The 22,961-nt window shown below is 60.2% G+C and overlaps 1 protein-coding gene and 1 long non-coding RNA gene across 3 annotated transcripts; both read right to left on the bottom strand.

Moving 5' to 3' along the window:
• Nucleotides 1–12,630: 12,630 nt before the first annotated feature.
• Nucleotides 12,631–15,496, bottom strand: ACTG1 (actin gamma 1). Of its 2 annotated transcripts, XR_013968219.1 has the most exons (6): nt 15,301–15,390; nt 14,594–14,962; nt 13,870–14,308; nt 13,591–13,772; nt 13,147–13,502; nt 12,631–12,995 (listed from the first exon to the last, which is right to left on the bottom strand). XR_013968219.1 is itself a non-coding variant. In XM_080827277.1 (5 exons), exons 2-5 carry the CDS (start codon nt 14,954–14,956, stop codon nt 13,359–13,361), a joined length of 1,128 nt encoding a protein of 375 aa, XP_080683403.1. In that variant the 5' UTR covers nt 14,957–14,962; nt 15,301–15,496; the 3' UTR covers nt 12,631–13,358. The 2 variants fall into 2 exon arrangements, 1 of the variants encoding a protein (XP_080683403.1); XM_080827277.1 differs by having other exon boundaries at nt 12,631–13,502; nt 15,301–15,496.
• A 2,606-nt stretch (nt 15,497–18,102) lies between these two features.
• On the bottom strand, nt 18,103–20,569 carry LOC308357612. Its single transcript, XR_013968220.1, has 3 exons — nt 19,915–20,569; nt 19,166–19,782; nt 18,103–19,070 (listed from the first exon to the last, which is right to left on the bottom strand). It is a non-coding gene; the product is annotated as an uncharacterized lncRNA (long non-coding RNA).
• Between the last annotated feature and the right edge of the window lie 2,392 nt (nt 20,570–22,961).

Raw genomic sequence — 22,961 nt, forward strand, 5'->3', positions numbered from 1 at the left:
AGAAACGAGAATCGCCGCCAGCGTGTTGTGCGTGATAGAAACTTGGGGCCGCCTCGGAACCATCGGGGAGCCGCGGCCGACGGTGGATTTCCACGGCCGAACACCGCCCAGCCACGACGAAGGTGCCCTGCGTGTGTGGGCGTGGGAGGTCACTGGCATGTGGGTAGAAGGAGAGTCGGATCTCGGAGGAATATGTCCCTTAAATCCTAAATAACCTGAAAATAGGTTAACATGGGCCTCACGAAGCACAGAGGGCGCTCCGGTTTCCGGTCACCGCGGGGTAACTGGCCATCAACAACCAGAGCAGTGGAAAGAAAAGAAAATACGCGGTAACTTCTGGAAGACGTTGGACCATAGACCGCCCAGGACCGTGAGAGCCCTAAGAGAAGAAAAGCAAAGACGTGCGGCCTACGGTTCTCTTGCCTTTCTGCTGGGAGGTGCTCTCTGGACTGAGACACCGAAACTGGGGTTGGGAGAGGCTGAAACGGTTGGAATTAGCGGGCCAGAGCGCCCCAGCGGAAGCAGCTGTGCAGAGGACAAGCTCCAGAAATCTACACAGACGTTCCCTTAAGGTTTTTGGTAAATTTTAAACTTGAACCTGTGTTCAAGGAAACCCCGTGAGACTCAGCAAAGAACCGCCCCGGCAGAACGGTGGAGCTGGACGATTCCCAGGGCTCACGGGGTCGGAGAGACGTGCCGGTGCCCAACAGACCTCATGAAGCACCCAGGGCATTTAAGGGTCACTTCTTAGTAGTAGAGCTGACCTTCCCCAGAATAAAAGGCTAACCCAGACTCGCTCTAACAAGGCTTGAAAATAGCCTCGGGGCGCCTGGGTGGCTCAGTGGGTTAAAGCCTCTGCCTTCGGCTCAGGTCATGGCCTCGGGGTCCTGGGATCGAGTCCCACATCGGGCTCCCTGCTCAGCGGGGAGCCTGCTTCCCCCTCTCCCACTCCCCCTGCTCGTGCTCCCTCTCTGGCTGTCTCGCTCTCTGTGAAATAAATAGAATCTTAACAACAACAAAAACAAATTAAGACAATTAAAGAAAAAAATTGGTAAGAAATAGGATACCCAACCAACTACATCAACACTCGAACGTTGACCTAATTGATGTTTACAGAACACTGTACCCAACATGACAGAACGCGCATCATTTCCCTTTTTTTTAAATTAATTTATTATTTTTTTATTACCTTTTTTAAAAATTTCTTTTCAGTGTAACAGAATTCATTGCTTTCGCACCACACCCAGTGCTCCATGCAGTATGTGCCCTCCTTAATCCCCACCACCGGCTCCCCCAACCTCCCACCCAGTTCATTATTTTGTAAAAGTATGCTCCACACCCACGTGGGGCTTGAACTCGCAGCTCCGAGTGTCGCATGTTCTACTGACTGCGGGTCCCCTGCACGTCCTTTCCAAGCGTACCTAGAAAAGAAACAAGATTGGGGCACCTGGGTGACTCTGTCAGTCAGGGTCAGGTCGTGATCTCAGGACTGTGACCTAGAGCCCAGCTGGGCCTGGAATCTGCTCAAGATTCTTTCTCTCTCGTCCCCTGCCCCTCCCCCCTCTCTAAAAAAATTAAGAAAGAGCAAAATTCTGGGCGATAACGCCAGTTTCAGTAAATTCAAAAGGATTGAAATTACATAGATTATGTTCTCTGACCTCTACAGAATTAAAGTAGAAACAAGCATAAAGAGATTCTGGAAAAATTAAAAATATTTGGAAGTTAACAACATATCCCTAAGTAATCCATCGATTAGAAAATCACAAGGGAAATTAGGACATATTTTAACCAAATGATATGGAAAACACAATGTATCAAAAATTTGGAGATGAATAAATAAAATCTTTTAAAAAAAAGGGGGGGGCGCCTGGGTGGCTCAGTGGGTTAAAGCCTCTGCCTTCGGCTCAGGTCATGATCCCAGGGTCCTGGGATCGAGCCCCGCATCGGGCTCTCTGCTCAGCAGGGAGCCTGCTTTCCCCCCCTCTCTCTGCCTGCCTCTCTGCCTGCTTGTGATCTCTGTCCGTCAAATAAATAAATAAAATCTTTAAAAAAAAAATTGGAGATGAAACCAGAACAGAGCTTAGAGGGTATATATAGTTTTCAATGTTGATATTAAAAAAAATAAGGGTTCGAAATCAAATATATATGTCTCTATTTTAAGACCTAGAAAAAAAGAAGAGCAAATTAAACCCAAAATAGAAGGAAGGACAAAGAAAATAGCAAAAATCAATGATATAGAAAATGAATACATAATAGAGAGAAATCAATGAACGCGAAAGCTAGCTCTCTGGAAACCTCAATAACTTTGACAAAGCTCCAGGCCAGGAACACAGGCTTTATGGGCTGGATTGCGTCTCCACAAAATCCAAGTGTTGACGTCCTAACCCCAAGTCTTAAACGTAAAATGCAAAAACCATCAGACTTCTAGAAGAGACATAGAAGAAAATCTACACAAACTCGGATGGGATTTTCTGGGTATAGCACCAAAATCATGATGCGCAGAAGAAAAAATGGAGTTGGACTTCATTAAAATTAAAAACTTTTACTCTGTGAAGGACACTGTTGAGAAAATGAAAAGATAAGACACAGACTTGGAGAAAATGTTCGTAAATCACACATCTGATAAAGGTCTTGCCTCCAAAAAACATAAAGAACTCTTAAATCTAATAATAAAATACAGCGACCCGGGGCGCCTGGGTGGCTCGGCTGCTCGGGCATCCTACTCTTGGTTTAGGTTCAGGTCGTGATCTCAGAGTTGTGGGACTGAACCCCAGGTCGGGATCCGGGTGCAGTGGGCAGATTCTCTCTTCCTCTCTGCCCCTCCCCCCAGCTTGTGCTCTCTCTCTCTCTCCTTCTCTTTCTCTCAAATAAATAAATAAATAAATAAGTTAAGTTTTTTTTTTTAAGATTTTATTTATTTATCGGACAGACAGATCACAAGTAGGCAGAGAGGCAGGCAGAGAGAGAGGAGGAAGCAGGCTCCCCGATGAGCAGAGAGCCCGATGCGGGGCTCGATCCCAGGACCCTGAGATCATGACCTGAGCCGAAGGCAGAGGCTTGAACCTACTGAGCCACCCAGGTGCCCCAGATAAGTTAAGTCTTTTAATATTAAAGATTAAATTAAAAATCTGACATGTCACCTCCTCAAAAATATTAAAAATAGAATTATCATATATATAACCCTGAATTCCGCTTCTGGGTATTTACCCAAAAGAAATGAAAGCAAGGTCTTTTTTTTTTTTTTACTTTTATTAATTGGGCACCTGGGTGGCTCAGTCAGTTGGGCAGCTGCCTTCGGCTCAGGTCACGATCTCAGGGTCCTGGGATCGAGCCCCACATCGGGCTCTCTGCTCAGCGGGGAGCCTGCTTCCCCCCTCCCTCTGCCTCTCTGCCTACTTGTGATTTCTGTCTGTAAAATAAATAAATAAAATATTTTTCTAAAGATTTTTATTTGTTTATTTGAGAGAGAGACAGTGAGAGAAAGCCTGAGAGGGGAGAAGGTCAGAGGGAGAAGCAGAGTCCCCGTGGAGCTGGGAGCCCGATGGGGGACTCGATCCCTGGTCTCCGGGATCATGACCTGAGCCGAGGGCAGTGGCTTAACCAACCGAGCCACCCAGGTGCCCAATAAACAAAATCTAAAAAAAAAAAAAAAAAGGTTTTTTTAAATTTATTTATTTGACAGAAAGAGCCAGAGAGGGAACACAAGCAGGGGCAGTGGGAGAGGGAGAAGCAGGCCTCCCGCCAAGCAGGGAGCCCGATGCAGGGCTCGATGCGGGGCTCGATCCCAGGACCTTGGGATCATGACCTGAGCCAAAGGTAGACGCTCAATGACTGAACCCCCCAGGCGCCCCTGAAAGCTAGGTCTTAAGGAGATATTTGCACACCTACATTCACTGCGACAACATTCACCACAGCCGGCGGTGACGTGACACGAGTGTCATCGATGAATGAATGATCAACAAAGCAGGGTCCCTCCACACAACGGAATATTATTTATCCTTAAAAAGGAAGGAGATTCTAACACATGCTACAATAGAGATGAAACTTGAAGACATTTTACTGCGTGAGATTAGCCCTCAGAAAAGGCTACTGGATGAGGAACCTTTTACACGAGGTCCCTAGAGCCATAGAAACAGAAAGTAGGATGGTGGGTGCCAGGGGCTGGGGGAGGGAAGTGCAAGTTATCGTTTAATGGGGGCAGGGGGCAGGGTGAAGTTTGAGTTTCCAAAATGGAAAAATTCTGAAGATCGGTGGCGCCACCATGTACTTAACACCACTGAACACTTAAAAGTGGTCATGATGGTACGTTCTATGTTATGTGTATTTTATCCTAGTTTTTCAAATGAGAGCACCGGACTGCTGGCAAGGAGAGCCAGGGATGCTGTCACTCACTGCTGGTAGGGATGCAAACCGGTACAGCCACTTTGGAAGGTAATTTGGCAGTTTCTTAAAAGATAAAGATAAGGTCAGCACTCAATCCCGTGCTTACGCCGCAGAAATTTTATCCACCTGATCTGAAAGCCCTGTCCAGACCAAAAGCTCCATAGAAATGTTTGTGTCCGCTTTATTAGTAATTGCCAAAACCCAGAAGCAAACAAAACGTCCTCGATAGGCGCGTGGATACACGAAGTGTGATGAGAAGGACGGAGCTCCTGAGCCAACACAGACATGTGGACGATCCTGAAGGGCATGTGGCTAAGCACAACCGGCCATTCTGGAAAGGCCCCATGCTGTTGCCTCCATGACCGTGGCCTCTAGAAAAGGCAAAACGATAGAGAGAGTAAATAGGTGACGGCCGGGGCTTGCAGGCGGGTGGGGACGGAGGAGAAGGAGCACAGAGCCTTCTTCAGGGTGAGGAAGCTGTCACCATCGCCCTGTGATGATGGGTCCACGGCACCTGCATTTGTCCGAACCCACAGAATTTTAGAGCAGACGAAGTGAGCCATGCCCGAAGCCACCAGGTGGAGGGGGTGGGGACACAGGGCTGAGCCAGGTCGCTGTGGAATGAGCGGGCTCTGTAAGACGAAGGGCAGAAGGAGCGCCACGGGACTCGCACTGCTGTTGGTCAAGTTGTTCCCGTGGGGTACCCATCAGGAACTCTTTTTTTTTTTTTTAAGACTATTATTTGTTTTGTTTTGTTTTTTGTTTTTGTTTTTAATTTTATTTATTTGACGGACAGAGATCACAAGCAGGCAGAGAGGCAGCCAGAGGGCGAGGGGGAAGCAGGCTCCCCGCTGAGCAGAGAGCCCGATGTGGGGGACTCGATCCCAGGACCCTGAGATCATGACCTGAGCTGAAGGCAGAGGCTTTAATCCACTGAGCCACCCAGGCGCCCCCCCATTAGGAATTCTGAAAGCAAGGCCGGTGCACTGCGACCGAGTGATTGTGTCGGAGGGTGGTGGGTGCTGGGGTCGGGTTTCGCACTGCTGGAGTGGGAGCTGACAGAGAAGCACGGGGCAGGGCAGGTCGATCCATGTGCTGTGGGTTAGAGGTGGAGACGGACGTGGGAGCTCACGGCTACCTTAATATAAGCACGGGTGGCCACCTATAGAAACGTGTGTGTGTGCGTGTGTGTGTGTGTGTGTGTGCAGGGTAACGTGCGCACATTCACCTCCTCGCTCCGTCACCAGAGAGGGCCTGCCGTCGAGGACATCCCACTAGCGATGAGCACACCCAGCCCCCAAACTTTGGTCTCTAATACCGTTCTCCAAGAAAAGGAAGGCACGGGGGACGCCGCTGACTTGGGCCCGAGGCAGGGAACGTACGCTCCGTGCGGCGCCCGGGAAGTAACCCACACCCGAGCGCTCCCTCCGAATGGGCTCCAAGGGGCCAACGACGGAGCAGCTGAAGCGACAGAGTAAGTGAGGAGACGACCCGCCGCACCCGCGGACACCGAGACGCCCACCGACGGAGACGCGGGAGAGGATGAGTGAGTGGGGAAGACACCGGTCTCACACGCAGAGTGGAAAGGGATTCATGTCGAGGCCCCCGACCCAAGAAGGTGAAGCGTAAGTGGGGCATGACCCCCCCGACCCCGGGGTGCGGGCTCCACGGAGTGACGTCCTTCCAGAGAGAACAGTACACACACTGGGGAGAATGAACACACCCCAGCCCGGGCTCAAGGTCCCGTCCTCGGTGGCGAGTCTCACTGAGAACAGAGACCCCTGACGTGAGGGGATGAGAAGGCCCTTCGGCTCTGCGGTCTCCCTCCCCAGACCCGTCGCCCGTCCTCACACGATCCCGACGGAGGGATGGCCCCAGAACCACCCCTCCGCCCCGCCAAGAATTGCCGGGCCCCCTAATACCAGGGACGTGAGAGACGGCTCGGCCCCGAGGAGCCTGAGAGAGACATGATGACTGGGGCGGAGAGAGGGTGTGACAGGAAAACCAAGGAAACCTGAACGAAGTGGACTTCGGTTAACGACGGCGACAGCGAGCCAGGCTGGTTCCTGGTTTGGGCCGCGCCGGGGACAGCACAGGGAGGGCGGGCGGGACTCTGCGCTGTCTCTGGGCCTTTCTGCCAATCTGAAACTTCTCAAGTTGAAAGCCGACTAAAAAGAAAACGACAGAAGGAAGGGCGAGAGGGAAGGAGGAGAAAGGAGCGCACGGAAGGACGGGCTTCGCTCGGGGCTCGGCCGTTCCGCGTGAACGTGCCCTTCGCAGAGCGCGGGGACGACACGAAGGACCCCGGACGGCGCCCCCAGGCCTTCCCGGGGCGCTTCTGCCGGTCACTTTCCCTTTCAGTTTCCCGAAGGCTTTACCTTTGCGCTCAGACCCTGTGTCTTTTTCAGGTACGGACGGATGTGCCCCTGTCCCAGGCGCAGTCTCCTCTCGGCTCGGGCGGTGCAGGCCGGAGCCGCGGGGCCTTGCCCTGCCGAGGGTGCGGACGGGGCTGTCCGGAGGCCGGTCCGAGGTGAGCCGCGCTGCGTCCCTGTGGGCCGCCGGGAATGACTGGGTGCCCGGCACCACCACGGGGTCTCCTGCATTTCTTCACCAGAGCAGAGGAGGCCGGATGGGCCGTGGGAAGCCGGCCCACCTCCAGGCCCATCTGGCCCTGTGTCCCGGGAGAGACGCGGCCCCTGCAGCCACCCCTCCTGGGCCCGGGCTGGGGGCGGGGTGGGGGGAGCATCTGAATTCCGCTGCCCTGGGCTCTGCCCTCGTCCGCAGGAGCCGGCTGGGTGTGCGGATAGAGCCTCTTGTCCTCACCGGCCAGCCGCTCTGTTTCCACAAAGGACGAGGAGTGGGCGTGGAGGGGGGATCAGAGGCGGGGGCCGGGGGGTGGACCGGGCAGCAGCTGGACTAGTCCTGGGGCGCTCACCATGGCTGAGGCTTCGCCTGGGACAGGTCCAGCCCATCAGATGGCTCCCGCAGCCCTCCGGAGCCCCCTGCTCCTGGGACAGCTGAGTCCCGCCCTCCTCCCTGGGAGCACGGTCCCTGAGAGAGGGTCTCAGAAATGCAGGCCTTTCTCTAGTGCCCCCCAGCACGCACACCGCAAATCACGGCTTACCATCAGCCTCTGCTTTGGGGAAAGCAAAGCTCGGGGAGAGGGAGGGAATGGGGAGGGCCACGGGGCAGGGCGCAGACCCCGGGCCAGGGAGTCCCGGAGGGGCACAGCCATGGCGGGCATCCCAGGCAGGCTGGGCCAGACCCCAGATGACACCACGTGGGGGGCAGCCAGCGGGCTGCGAGGAGCCCACAGGAGGAGGACAGAGAGGGCCTTTCTGTTCTGTCCCTGAGACAAGACCTCACTCCGGGGGCGGAGGGCACAGCCATGGCTTTTGTTTGGGGTGTCTGCTGCCCCTCTGGGTGCCGAGGCTTTGGCTGGCTCGGGACAGAGGGAGCAAAGGCCTCTGGGAGCGTGGAGCCCAGCGTGGGGCCCGGGGAGACAGAGGCCCCTCCCAGACCCTCCCCGGCCTGGCCTCCGTGGCCACTGGCCAGTAGGTTCTGGAGATCACGCCGTCCTGTAAGTGAGCTAAGCTCAGGTGTTAGCTGGCCCTGATACCCTCCACGCCCCTGACGCCCGCAGGCTCCCCCAGCAGCCCGGCCCGGCCAAGGCCCTGTTGCGGCTCTGCTGCCCCGACTCCGAGCTCCAGTGTCTCCCGAGGGCTTTGTCTCACTGCCCCGGAGGCAGGGCCAAGTCCGCTGGCTCAGGTGAGCCGGACAGGCCCTGGGCACCTACTGCGAGCCCTGCAGGAGGGGTGGGAGGCCCCGTGAGCCCACCGTGCTTGCCCTCCAAGAGCCTGTGGCACACCTGCTCGCGGGGCCACCGGCGACAGAGTGGCCACCGGTGACAGAGTGGCAAACAGCGACTGCCGTGAGGGTGCGGGGGAACCGAGAGCACGGCTGGTGGGACCGTGAACCGGCCGCGGCCGCACAGACGGCGGGGGGGTCCCCCCCAGAAAGTTAGGACTGCCGTGAGATCGGGGATCGCACCTCCCGGCCCGGACCCGAATGGATGAGAAGCCAAGCCGTGCTCCCCGAAGCTCGGTTCCCAGGAGCCCAGAGGTCCGTCCGCAGGGGAGCAGACAGACGAACGGCCGTCTACCCAGATGGAGCTCCACTCCCCGAGGGACATCCCGACCCCCGCTGCACCGCGCGGCCCGGAGGGCGCTGCGCACAGAGGGAGAAGCGGACGCAGAAGGACGAGCGCTGTGCGCCTCCCGCCCGCGAGCTCCCCGCCACCAGAGCCGCACACGGAGCGTCCGGTCGTGCAGAATCGTAAGACTCTCATGAGGTCCTTTTTGTCTGTTTTTTCCTTCTGTCACCTTGTGCCTCTAGGTCACACCCGGGGACCCCTGCCGCATCCAATGCCTCGGGGCTCCCCTTCCGCGGTTTTGGTCCTCGGTCCATATGGGGCTAGCACTTGCACGTGGCAGGAGGTAAGGGTCCGGCTTCATTCTCCCGCACATAGACACCTGCTTTCCCAGCACCGTTTGTCGGAAAGACCGTCCTTGCCCCGCTCGCAGGCCCTGGCCCCTGCTGGACACCGCTTGACCACACGCGTGGGGGTTTCTTTCTGGGCTCCTGCTCCTGTGTTCTCTCCTCTCCCGGTTCACGCGGCGTTGGTTACTAGCGCTCTGCGGGAGGTTTTGAAATCAGGAAGGGGGAGTGCCCAGTTTCTTCTTTTCAAGGTCGTTTCGGGGCTATGAGAGTCCATATGAATTTTAGGATGGACTTTTCTACTTCTGCAAAAAAACATCGTTAGGACTTTTACAGGAATTGCACCGAATCTGTAGATCACTTTGGATAATGCTGACAATATTGCTTAACAATTCATGAATTTGGGGTATTTCCACTTATTTATGTCTTTTAACATGTCTTTTAGCAACGTTTTATATTCCTCACTGTACAAGTCTTTCATGTCCTTGGTAAAGTTAATTCCCACGTATTTTATTCTTTTTGATGCTATTATAAAAAAGATAAATTTTACATGTTGTATATTTTACCACAATTTAAAAAAAAAAATCATTGGATGGATGGATGGATGGATGGAATGGATAGATAGATAGATAGATCGATTGATCCTATAGACCAGGGAGGGAGACAAATAACGCAGGCACTGACCTACTGGGACTGGTGCACAGGGGACAGATGGGGCTATGCAGGGGCCCCATGGATGGCCATGCAGGTGGTGCATGGCACAGCTCCAGAGGCTACCACTCCCACTACCCGGTGCTGTATCAGGTAGGAGAGGCTCGGTTATGCTGTGTAACAACTGACCCCACAATCTCATTGACTTCTAGCAATAAGGATTTCTTTTTTGCTCCCCGTGTGTGTCCCTCCAGGTTGGCTCTGGTGGCATCTCTCCAGCCTCCAGACTGATGGAGAAGCCCCTCTCTGGAGTGCTGTGGCCCCAGAGCAGAGAGGAAAGAGGGCAGGGCCACTCCACCCTGCTTCCTAAGTTCCTCAAGCTCTATCATCGTCTAAAACATGTCCCATGGCCCAACCCGTGATCAGTGGGGCAGGAGGTGTAACTCTCCAGAGAGGGGCAGCCTCCTGCAAATGCAGGGGGACCTGTGGGCCTCATGCATCGTGACAGGCCTCCCTGGAGGGCACCCCACTGGAGGGAGGGGAGGGGAAGCCTCCCGCAGGAAAGAGCACCGGGCTGGCCGCCAGGCAGCAGGGGACGAGACCGCAGGCCCCCCCAGCTGCGGGAAGCCGTGGGGACTCCCTGGCTAGCAGCAGCAGCCCCCTGCTTCTCAGACGGAAGCTCACTGAGTTGGATGTCTGTGGCCTCTCACCAGAAACGGTCCTGGAAGCCCATCTCTCACTCACCAGAGAGCAGCCTTTCCAGGGCGAATCCTTGAAATGGTCTCTGCCCTCTACTAAAACACTGGCCGTTACGGTGACATGTCAGATTTTTAATTTAATCTTTAATATTAAAAGACTTAACTTATTTGGGGTGCTTGGGTGGCTCAGTGGGTTAAAGCCTCTGTCTCCGGCTCAGGTCATGATCCCAGGGTCCTGGGATCGAGCCCCGCATCGGGCTCCCTGCTCAGCGGAGAGCCTGCTTCTTCCCCTCTATCTCCGCCTACTTGTGATCTCTGTCTGTCAAATAAATAAATAAATAAAATCTTTAAAAAAAAAAAAAAAGAACATTTAAAACACTGGCCGTTAGAGACGAATGGACCTTGGACTTGGAATTGCATCCGATGAATGCAATGTCTACCTCTTGCCTGGGGACACTGACTCCAGGTCTGAGCGGTTACTGACCACCTTTTGGGCGTGTGGACGATCCTCACGCGGCAGAAAGCTTGGGCACCCGCCAGCCTCCCACCCCACTCAGAGCAGCCCTTCACCTCTGCCTCACTGTCAGGACACCAGGGTAGCCCTGAGTCCCCAGGTGGCCAAGGCACTTCTCCAAGGAGGCATCCCTTCCAGAAGCTTCCGTCCATTAAACTGAATGGTATTTAAGACAACGTTAGCCTCTGAGGTTTCATCTTCTGGAAGTTGTCCGGTCGTGTGCTTTCTCTCTCGTGTCTACAGATTTTCCTCCCTGTCTTGTTGGCTCGCAGCTCCGTGCACAGTCTGGAGGTAAGTCCCTGATTCTCCACTTAGAAGATGCCGCGTCCCAGGTAGGTCTGCTGACTTTGTTGATGACGGCCTTCCTTGAAGAGAGCTCCCTTTTCTTTCGAAGAAGCAGAAACTATCCTTGTCTTGCTTTGGTGTTTTGAAAGTCATCCCAAGCCCCATCTCCTTTCTCAAAGTTCAGCATCTTGGTAGACTCAGAGCTCCCGAGAGAAATGCCGACAGAGGTGGTTTGCTGACTCAGGTGTCGGGGCCTCACTGTGTCCTCACACCCGTGAGGAGAAGCCACGACTCTCCTGTGTGGGGACAGTAGAGGGACTGGCCCACTGGCCCCAACACCAGAAGGGCGGGGCCAGGACAGGGCTGATGGGGTGGCCCCCTTTCTTCTTCTGGCTCTAGGACAGAGGTGTTCCCCTGCTCCCCCACCCAACACACATGGAGCCCTCTCCCCTCCACTGCTGGGAGCCACGCACACTACGGACCAGACCTTGTCCCCATGGAACGTGGAAAACCGCACAGGGTGAGAGTAGTTCGGTGCTGCTGTGCGCTCCCGCGGGGGGTCCGAGCAGGGGAGAGCAGGATAAGGCTGGGGCTCTGGAGGGCCCGCTTTCTGACAGGAGGCGCTCCAGAGCCTTCAGTCATGAGCTCTTGGGTCCCCGCTCTCCAAGCCCGGCAGAGTCCACCCCCCCAACCGAGAGAGGTGGGACCTAGGAAGCCCCTCCCCCCTCCCTGCTGATGAAACTTGCTTCCCAGCAGCAGAGGCAAAAACGGTCCATCAGCCAAGAGTATCTTTAACCATTTCCAAAGTCAGTGTTTCCAAATCCCTAAGCGTTCTCAATCCTTCCTTCCTCCCTTGAAGCACCCGTGCGGCTCAGTCGCGGAGCGTCCCACTCCATTTGACTTCAGCTCAGGTCTCAGGGTTGTGAGATCAAGCCCTGAGCTGGGCTCCTCTGCATTCTCTCTCCCTTGCCCTCTGCCTCCCACTCGCAGCCCGCAGCCTCTTTCAAAACAAAAGCTCATTTCCTTGATCCAACCTGCATGTAGGTCATTTTGAATCTGAAGAAACTGTATGACTCAGGTCTCCCACTAGAAGCCCCAAACCTTCGACTGAGGCCAGGGGCACAAACAAGGGCCTTAGAGGTCAAGTTGGTCACGGTCACACCACTGGGGACCAGTCCCTTGCTTCAGCGACCCAATGGTTTCGAGATCTTCACAGTGCTACACTGAGCTTGTGGAAGCAAAGAAACCCAAGTCCCACAACCCCCACACGCGGAGGGAACCCAGCCCTGTAGGGCCCCAAGTGCTTCTTGGCATCGTAGCCCTCGTAGGACCCAAGTCAGTTCATGTCTCCACATCACCATCTGGAGAGCTCCCGCTGCTGGTCTCAGCTCCACTGGGGCCCCTGGACGCAAACCCACCCCCACGGGACAGGGGCTCCCCAGTTCCCAAACCACGCCATGCCACGCTGCTCACTAGCCCGGATTCTTAAAACAGTCACACATTTGCTCAAGGACCCACGCTGTTGCCCAGCCCCAGGCAGGGAGCTGTCCCCCTCCGCACCCTCTGCCCACAACCCCCGCCCCCCCAACAGAGCGCACCGACTTCACTGCAGCACTTTTTTATTTTCCTCACAATGACGCGTTGCTGGGGCCTAATGTTCTCACATGACAGTAGAAAACCAAAAATTTGTTGTCATCTCTTAAAGAATTGAGAATTGTGTACAAAAACCTTACATAAATTAAAAGGATGAATAAATTTACAGTTGTAAATGCAAACCGTTTTCCAACTCAAGGCAATTAACCCACGGTGTTCTGGCAGGAAAACATCGGGTAAGAAAGGAAAGTGGGTCCTAAGGCTCGGACCTTCCCAACCCTGTTAGACCGGCAAGACAGAAATGACAACTCGTTCGGGACTCTTGCCAGCCTCTAGAGAAATCCTGGAAGAGGCAGCTCTCACACATTAATACCCTGCACAGATCGAGAACCTCGCGGCCTTGCGGGTTCTCCAATCAACGGATTTCTCTTCCATAAACGTGTTCTCAACCTCAGCCACGAACTGACCGAGCCACATGTGCTAAGGGTTTAAATCAAAGATATGTACAGGGTATTAAACATATACCGAGGGAACAGTTAACTTGGATACAAGGTCAAGATCAGCAACAAGTTCTACAATCCAGTGCTGATATCAGATACAAGCTTCAAGGACAAGTTTCTTTTCAAAGGCTGATTCCAGTTTCAGGAGGCCGGCACGAGGCGCACACATCCGCCGGGGCAAACTGCTACTCCGGGTCCGCTCATGCAGCAGGTGCCACGCATCTGCCCGCAGTCCATTTAGAAGCATTTGCGGTGGACGATGGAGGGGCCCGACTCGTCGTACTCCTGCTTGCTGATCCACATCTGCTGGAAGGTGGACAGCGAGGCCAGGATGGAGCCCCCGATCCACACCGAGTACTTGCGCTCGGGAGGAGCGATGATCTGCAAAACAAGGAATGCGGCTTTCAGTCCAGGCCGCCCTCTTCCCAGCAAGGCCTTGGAGCCCAGGCGGCAGCCGCGCGGCACTCACCTTGATCTTCATCGTGCTGGGCGCCAGAGCGGTGATCTCCTTCTGCATCCGGTCAGCGATGCCGGGGTACATGGTGGTCCCGCCGGACAGCACCGTGTTGGCGTAGAGATCCTTCCGGATGTCGACGTCACACTTCATGATGGAGTTGAAGGTGGTCTCGTGGATGCCGCAGGACTCCATGCCTGAGACAAAGCTCTCCGTTAGAGGGCACACGCCCACAAGCCTGGCGGCCCTCCCCGGCCTCAGGGGGGCCCTGCTGCCCCGCCGCCCCACACCTACCCAGGAAGGAAGGCTGGAAGAGCGCCTCCGGGCAGCGGAACCGCTCGTTGCCGATAGTGATGACCTGCCCGTCGGGCAGCTCGTAGCTCTTCTCCAGGGAGGAGGAGGACGCGGCCGTGGCCATCTCCTGCTCGAAGTCCAGGGCGACGTAGCAGAGCTTCTCCTTGATGTCACGCACGATTTCCCGCTCGGCGGTGGTGGTGAAGCTGTAGCCGCGCTCGGTGAGGATCTTCATGAGGTAGTCTGTCAGGTCCCGGCCAGCCAGGTCCAGACGCAGGATGGCGTGGGGCAGGGCATACCCCTCGTAGATGGGCACAGTGTGGGTGACCCCGTCCCCAGAGTCCATGACAATACCAGTGGTGCGGCCAGAGGCGTACAGGGACAGCACAGCCTGGATGGCCACGTACATGGCTGGGGTGTTGAAGGTCTCGAACATGATCTGGAGAGAAGGCAACGGGCTCCTTAGTCACGGGCAGAGGACGCCGAGCCACCCCCATGCTCACACACTGCATGCTGGCATGCCACAAATGTGATGTGTAGAGAAAAGAAAAGGTTGCAGGCAGAAACACAAATAAGAAACCTTGAGACTTCAGGGAGGAAATGCCAGGAGAGGAACAGAACCCTGGAAATATCGAAAGAAATACTTGAATTTCAGAAAATAAAGCTGAGCAGAACATGGCTTAACGAAAACAGATGGGCGGTGATCGCATGGGGCAGCGCCTACCTGGGTCATCTTCTCGCGGTTGGCCTTGGGGTTCAGGGGGGCCTCGGTCAGCAGCACGGGGTGCTCCTCGGGGGCCACGCGCAGCTCGTTATAGAAGGTGTGGTGCCAGATCTTCTCCATGTCGTCCCAGTTGGTGACAATGCCGTGCTCGATGGGGTACTTCAGGGTCAGGATGCCCCGCTTGCTCTGGGCCTCGTCGCCCACGTAGGAGTCCTTCTGGCCCATGCCCACCATCACGCCCTGGTGTCGGGGTCGCCCGACGATGGACGGGAACACGGCCCGGGGGGCGTCGTCCCCAGCAAAGCCCGCCTTGCACATGCCGGAGCCATTGTCGATGACGAGCGCGGCGATCTCCTCTTCCATTGCGGTCTGCGTGAAGACCGGTGCGGTCAGACGAGCCCGGCCACCGAGGGTCCGCCGCGCCCCCGCCGCCCCCAAGCCCCGCGGGGAGTAACCGCCCGGCACCGGGCCGCGGGCGACGACGCGACCGGGCCTCTCCGCACTGCGGCCGGCCCCGCCCCGCCCCCCCCCCCCGCCCAGTCCCCCTGGCCGGCGCCCGCTGTGCACCGTCTGTCCCCTCCCTGCGCAGGCCCGGGGCCCGCCGACCCGGGGGCCGTACGGCCGGGCCCCTCGGGCAGGAGGCGTGGTGCGGACACCCGCACCCGGTGCGGGGACCAGGGCCCGGGGCGCGCAGGCCGGCCTCTTACCGGCGGAGGTGGCGGCGGTGGACGCGAAGGACGAGCGGCAGGAGGACGCGGAGCACGGGCCGGCGGCGGCGAGTGAGACCGAGCGCGGCCTCCCCCGCCGCTATTTAAGCGAAGCGGGACGCGCGCGCGAGCCGGCGGCGCGCGCGGCCCCAGAACATGTCCATATATGGCGATCTTTCCGAACGCCGGGCGCCCATTGGCTCGCCCGGCCGGGACACGTGGGGCCCCGCGCCCGGCCCCGCCCCCCGCCCGCACCGCCCCCAACGGCCCCGCCCGCGCCGCCCCCGCGCGCTCCGGACCCCGCGCGCGAGACCCCGCGCGTACTCGCGCGCGGGCAGGGCGGGCCGGAGCCCCCCGGCATTCGCGGGCCCGGCTGCGGGTCGGACGGGCCGGCCCCGCCCCGGGACTGCTGGGCTGTGGGGGAGAGCCCGGCTGCACCCCGAAACTGCCTGGCCCAGGGCTCGGCCGCGCCCCAAGCCGGGGTGTGTCCCCGCGGCCCGGCCCCACGGGTGGGGGGCTGCGCCCCCGCGCGCCCCCGCGAGATGCACCCCGAGGCTCCGCCGAGAGCGTGGGCTGCGAAGGCCGACCCTGGACTGGGGGAGGGGCGGGCGGGGGGACCCCCGCCGGTCGCCCTTGCGGCGCTCTGGGTCCCGCGGCCGGGGGGAGCCCCAAGGAGTCGTGATCTCGTCTCCGTGACGAGGGCTAGAAGCCGCCTGCCCCCCCCCCGCCCCGCGCAGGTCCCTCCGCCGGAGGAGGGGGCGCCCTGCCTGGGGTCCCTGGCGGTGCGGAGACGGAGGCGTCACTGCAGACGCGGCCGACGCTTCCTGCCTCTCCAGCCGCAGGCCTGAACGTCCCCGGGCGCGGGCTCCAGTCGGGGTTTGGGGCCACCCCCCCTCCCACTGCGGAGGGCCTTTGTTTTGTTCTAAGCTTCTGTGTGCGTTATGAGGAAACTGAGGCAGGAAAGTGAAGTTTTGTCTGCCCGGACCGTGGACTCTCCCCTGGAGTTGGTGGGCGCCCTCCTCTCTGCATTTCCCATGCCAGAGAGAGCCAGAGCCGCAGTAGGTTTGAGGACCCCTACCCGCAGGCCGCCCCACTGCTCCCCGACCCTGGGCCGCCAGCAGGCCGCCCCGGCCCTGCTGCCCCGGACTGTGTGTCCTCCCGGGTGCAGGGCGTGCCCTTTTCCCCAGGAGCCTGAGCTGGAAGACCTGTCAGCCAAGGCAGGGTCCTCGCTGCACCTGCTGGTGCCAATGTTTTGGTTACGCCCAGGGGAGATCGAAGACTGATTTGTTTGGGATGATTTGTAAGCTTTTGGAAGTGCTCAGAATTAGACGTTAGAGGGGGCGTGGGGAAGAGCGCCCACAAAGAGGGGTGGTGGTCGGGCCAGGCCCAGTGAGGCAAGGGACTCACGCAAGGGGGTCTCAGCTTGACCCAGGCAGGTGTCTGATGGCGGGGCCTGCCTCCCCTAGAGCCCTGCAGGGTGAGCCGGTGGCCCTGTCTATGGAGGGGGACACTGGGCCCAGAAGGCAAAGCCGCTGCCCAGCTCACCTGAGGACCGCAGTGCCCCAGACGACAAGGCCTTGTCTGTGACCACCCATGTCCCCAGGCCTAGCTGGGTCCCTGACTCCCCAGACTTTTCTGGGGCGCGGGGCAAGGCTGCTGTCCGCCGGCTGTGTGCCACACTATGGGAGAGGCCCGGGGCGGGCCTCGGTAAAACCCATGCACGCTGGGGGCCACTCGCGCCCATGGGCACCATCATGGCCTGCTCAGCTGCCAGGTGGGGGTGTCTGTGATGCGAGGATGACTCCCACTTAGGGGCCCCAAAATGTCACACACAGGACACAGGGAAGGTGGGAAGTCCTAAGGTCTCCACGTCCTGTGTCCGCCAGCTCCGCGACTCCACTCAGGCCTCTGACTGCGGCTGGGGGCACCTGCCCGGCCTCCGGTCCAGCCGCCCGGCCCTCCTTTGTCTGGTGGCTTGGAGGGGCGGCCACTTCTGGGGACAGATGGGGAGGGAGCAGACACCCGCAGACCTCCGTCCCCGCCCCCCTTCCTCCCTGCGCACCTTGCAGTCCGCCGGGCGCCGGGCGCTCGGCCCCGGGGTCGCGGAGGTTAGTGGGGCGGGGCCCGGGAGCCCCGAACTCCCCCCGCGACCCGCGGCGCCGGGCTGCGGGGGAGGGGCCGGCGCTACTTCCTCTTCCGCGGTGTGTCACCGGCGGGGGGGGACGGCAAGGTGCGGCCGCAGGTGTGCGGCGGGGGGCGGCGGCGCGCGCGGCGCGGTGCGGCCATATTTGGCGATTTGGGCGCCGCGGGAGCCCCGCCCGCCGCCCGGGAAGCCGCGGCCCGGGCAGCCCCGTCCCCGCCCGCCGCCGGCCCTGAGTCACCGGCCGGGCGGGGGTGGAAGTAACGGACGGGGGGCGCCGGGCGCGCTCCTCGCCTTATTTAGTCAAGGAGGCCGCCGATTGGCCGGCGGGACAAAGGGGCGGTGGCGGGCGGCAGGGGCGGGAGCGGAGGGGGCGTCGCCGTCCCCCGCCCCCACCCCCGGCTCCCCGCGACCCCGCGGCTCAGCGGCAGGCCCGGCCGCGACTGTGGGGGTGGGGCTGCCGGTGGCCGCCGGGGGCGGGTGCGATGCGGGGCTCGATGCCCGGCCGGGGAGCAGGGGAGTGACCGCCCCTCTGGGAAGCAGCACCGGAAGCCTGGGACGCGCGGACGCGGTGGGGCCCGGCTCCAGGTAGAACTGGGCCCGCGGGGCGCGCGCAGGGGGAGGGGGAGCACCGCCTTCTGCGCTGTGATTTTTCTGTTTTGCAACCGGGCAGTACGAGGCCTCGCCCAAGGTCACCTCGGGGCTGTGCTCTGGGAAGCTCAGGGCCGCCCCCACCCCGCCGGCGTCCCTGGGGAGGGGACGCTGAGGCCGCAGCAGCCCCTGGCTCTGGCGAGCGGGGAAGCTCTGGGCAGGAGGGAGAGAGCCCGCACTTGCCGTGCTGCCCAGGAGCGGGTGCGTCCTTTCCGTCCTTTCCGTCTTGGGGACAGAAACTTGAGCCTCAGAGAAACGACGTGATTTCTTTTCTAGCTCATTGCTGGCTTTGGGGGATTTGTGACTTTGCTGCCTCTCGTTTGCTCTCCCACGCGTGCAATGGCTGAGAAGGTAGCGGGGCAGGGAGGTGGCGTCACCTTGCCAGTAACTGTGGTGGGACTTGGCGCTCCGGTCCTTGGTGCTGTCTGGCAACCCCACACCAGCCTGTCCTCTCCCCGCTCCCCAGGACCTCTGCACCTGGGAGCAAGGCCCGCCACCCCACACACACCCACTCTCCCTCACCCCCCGCCTTGCCTCCCACCTCCAGCCACCTCCCAACTAGTCATCCCTTGTTAGGCAGACGGGCTAGGTCGTGGCCCACCGCTCCTAGCCTCTGCCGCTGCCTGTCCTTCTCCACCCAAATGCAGTGTGGGATCCTGGGTTGGATCCCGGAACAGAGGAACCAGGGAAGCCCGGGGAAAGTGTGGAGTTTAATATCAAGTGCCAGAGTTGGTCTCAGTGACAGATGAGCCATGCCGGCTAAGTTGGAGGGAAGTGAGTTACACGAGGGAAACAGTGCGGAACGTGCGGCAAAGCTCAGACAGTCTGCACCACTTTTCTGTAAATCTAGAATTGTCTCAATAAAAACTTCACTTTAGAAAACCGAAGGAAAACCGGTTTCTCTATCTTGGGTCTCTGTCTTATTCTCCCAGGGCTGTGGACAGACCACATACACAATGATGCTTCCGCCGCCCGAAGCCTGCGGAGAGGTGAGGGGGGCAGGCTTGAGCCGCATGGGTCCCGAGGGCTGCCCTGGTAGGCAAGGCCGGGGTCCTGCTGGCTTGGCCCGCTTACCTCTGAGTTCCAAGTCAAAGGGCAAGGTCAGAGCCACATACTTCAGTGTCCGGACCAGCACTTGCTCCCCTGCCAGCGCTGGGCACACTGAGGCACAGCTGGGAGGGAAGCCGTGCGGTGGCCGGCTGGTGATGGGGTCACACGCACCATGGTGCGCGGGACCTGGTGCCCACATCTCATGGCCGCCGCTCCGTCCTGCGCCGGGAAGCCCTGGGCCGGGCCTCCATGCACCATCCACTTGTTGCCATCTGGGGAGGTTCTCCAAATGCCGTGCTGCAGGTGGGGAAGCGGGCTCGCGGTGTGGGGAGCTGGGGGCACAGAGACCCCCGGCCGGGAGTCCCGCACTACCCCTGTTCCCGCAGACGAGGGTTCCAGGCTCTTCAAAGACAGGCCCTGGGGGAGTTTTATCTCCCCACCCTGGTGTAGCAGGAACCACGGAGGGTCCTGGAAGAGCGGGGGGTTGAGTCAGGACCTGGGTTCTGGGCCAGGCTCAGTCCTGTGCCAGCTGGGGCCTCCCCAGGCCTCAGTTTCCCTGAAAAAGTGGTCCGGTGATGTGAAGGTAGAGTGGCCCATCAGAGGCTCTGAAGCTGGCGGTCCTTCTGCACTGGATGACGGGTCTAGGGACAGAAGGCCATGGGGCAGCCTAGTGAATCTCCCCACCACACCTGTCCCCCAGGCCCTCCCCCCGTCTTCCCCGCGTCTGACTTTGACGTCCCAGTACGTTCAATGTTTGGCTAAGAGGCACTCACCCTACACCTCTGGTGTCAGACCCAAGATTCCTGGGAGCCATGGCCCTTGACGGAGCAGCTGGCTCCTTGCTTCGCTTCTGAGGGCGCGTGTCCAGGCCTCGCTTCCCCGGGCCTCAGTAGGCAGAGGGATGCGCTCCCTGCACCACCGGTGGGGTGTGGGCCCTGCCCCGGGGGCCTGACCGGTAGCGCTGACTCCCTGCTCCCCACCTTTGCTGCACACGCTGCCAAGAGTAATGATGTCGCCAATGGGGCACGCCCCCCCCCATGGCCGCCTCCCCCAGAGGTCACCACGCTCCTCTGGGCGGGTTCTCATTCTCCCGTGAGTGGCACCCACAGTCTGCAACCGGGAAGCAAGGATGAAAGCAGGAGTCCAGGCCTCCAGCTGCGTCCCAGCACGGTTCCGCCTCCACGAAGCCGGGAAGCGGGGTGCCGGCCTGGCAACCGCCGGCCTGCCCGCTGTCTGCTGCCCGCTGCCCGCAGTGAACGTCGCCCCTCAGGTCCCTCTGCTCTGGCTGCGGGAGGCCGGACCATGCCCTTCACCCACCACATCGCTCCTCACTGCTCCAGCTCCAAGCGAGTGCCTGCCTGGCCCTTCCTCTGCCAGGAGAGCTCCTCCAGTTGGTGGCCTCTTCCCTGCTGGCCTCAGGTCCCTTCCGGCCACCTCCTACTCACTGTATGTCCTCACCCTCTGCTCCAGAGTGTGGGTTCCCAGGGCACAAGGGGGAAGCTGGTGTCCCCTCTGCAGAGAGCAGAAGGGAGGGAGGCAGAAGGAATGAAGAGGGAGGGGCTCGCAGCCCTGGCGGGACCCTCCCTGAGGGGCTGGCTGTCCCCCAGCTGTCCCCCTACCCTGACCCCAGTGTGCAGAAAAGGGGCCGTGTCTCTTGGGCTGAGAAGGAAGGGAGCCGCGAGTCTGACCGGCCCCTGGGACGCTGTCCTCGCACCCCCTCCCCCCGCGCGGGTGGCTCTTGGGGCCGCAGGGGACAGTGCTGAGGTGCCGGGGCAGCGCACAGAGAAGGTTCGGACTAACCCTGTCCCTCGCGCTCTGGCCCCGGATTTGCGGAGCGCGCCCTGCGGGCCGAGCTCGCCCGACGTAGACGAGGCCGGGGCCCCGCGGCCGGTGTCCCCGCCCCCAGGACGCCCGGCGCCACTCCGAGGACTAGGAGGCGGACCAGGGCGGGAACACCGGCGGGAGGACGCTGCTCCGGGCGCGCCGTCGTCCCCGCCGCTGTGCCGGGGCTGGCAGAGTGGGAGGACGCAGGGCCAGGCTGGGGTCGCGCCGCGGCTCCCGACCGGTCTCCGGGCCCTCCGCAGCCGCCTCCCCGCCCCGCCGCGGCTTCCCGGGAAAGGCTCGCGGCGTGCGGGGGGCGGGCCCGGCGAGGGGCGAGGGGCGGGGCGCGCGGCCCGCGGGGGGGCCGGGGCGGGGCCCGGGGAGCCCGGTGGGCGGGGCCGGGGCGCTCGCTCGCTCGCTGACCGCGCCCGCGGCCACGGGTCCCCGCTTGGTCAGGGGGCGGTGCCCGGGCCGCCCGGTCCTCGCGCCCCCTGCCCCGCCCGGCGCCTGGTCCCGGCTCTCGCTTTCCCCGCGCCCTTGGAGGTCAGCGCCAGTGACCCCGGACGGGAAGCCGGCGAGCTCGGAGGCCCGAGCCAGGAGCCGGCGGCGCGCTCGGCGGCCGGCCCGGTGCTGTCCCCGGGTGCGCCGCCAGGTGGGTCCCGCCAGCGGGGCTGGGCCAGGAGTCCGCGCGGCACCTGTCCGCCGGGAGCGGCCCGCACAGCCGCGGACCGGGCCGGGGAGGCGCCCGGCACTGCTGGCCAGCCCCTGAGTCACTGTCGCCAGAGAGCGATGGGAGTGGCCGGTGACCTCAGCCGGTGCTGACGCAGGGAGAGAAGGTGGGATCGCGTCGGCCGGCACCGGGGCACCGGGGCAACGGAAGAGGGGAGGGCCAGGGCCCTGACTCAGCCAGACGGGGTCGGCCCACCGTGAGGGCCGGGGGTGGCCCACCGTGATGTCCGGGGGCAGACAGCACCCGCGGAGGGACCCTGGAGCCTGGACTCTGGAGCGACCCCAGAGCCCGGGCAGACCTGGACCTGCGGTGTATCTGTTGGACACACAGTGCTGGTGCCCAGGGGGCGGGGCAGTGGGCGTCCCAGCTGCCATGCCCCGTCTCCTTCCTGGGCACACTCCGTTATTTCCACAGCCAGAAGCCCCCCCCCCCCAGGCAAATGGCCACTGATCACCAATTCGGAGAGAAGGAAGGGGCTCCAGGTCACACCGCAGGAAAGGGGGAGTCAGGATTGGAGCCTGGGACTCTAAGGCCAGCGAGTCCCACATCAGGCTCCCTGCTTGGCAGGAGCCTGCTTCTCCCTCTCCCTCGGCTGCTCCCCCTGCTTGTGCTTCCCGTCTCTCTGTCTCTCTCTCTGTGTCCAATAAATAACTAAATAAGAAAATGTCCCCTTGGGGCGCCTGGGTGGCTCAGTGGGTTAAGCCGCTGCCTTCGGCTCAGGTCATGATCTCAGGGTCCTGGGATCGAGTCCCACATCGGGCTCTCTGCTCAGCGGGGAGCCTGCTTCCCTCTCTCTCTCTCTCTGCCTGCCTTTCTGCCTACTTGTGATCTTTCTCTGTCAAATAAATAAATAAAATCTTTAAAAAAAAAAAAAAGAAAGAAAATGTCCCCTTGGAGGTTGAAGGCCTGGTTCCCGGTCTCTTGCTTAGACGGCTCTTTCGGGGAAGTGGGTGTATTTGAGCTCTGGCCCAGCACCCGGGTCGCTCCGTGTTTCTCCGTGAGGTTTCAGGTCTTTGTCATTTCCGCCGTGATATCTTGATGCTTCTGGCTGTGCTCTTGCTGGAGTCCCCTTGTCCCGACGACGTCCAGCCCCGGCGCACAGCGGCCTTCAGCGCTCGGGAAACTTCTTGCATTCTTTCTTTCACAGTTTCTTTCCCCTTTTTTTTTCCAGTTTTTTTTTCCCTTTGGGACCTCTGATAACAGGGTGCCGTATCTCTCCCACAAGGCCTTTAATACCGTTACTGTTTCTTTGACCTGTTTTCCCCCCAG

Source organism: Martes martes, assembly GCF_963455335.1.
Source record: "Martes martes genome assembly, chromosome: 16".
NCBI classification, from domain to species: domain Eukaryota; kingdom Metazoa; phylum Chordata; class Mammalia; order Carnivora; family Mustelidae; genus Martes; species Martes martes.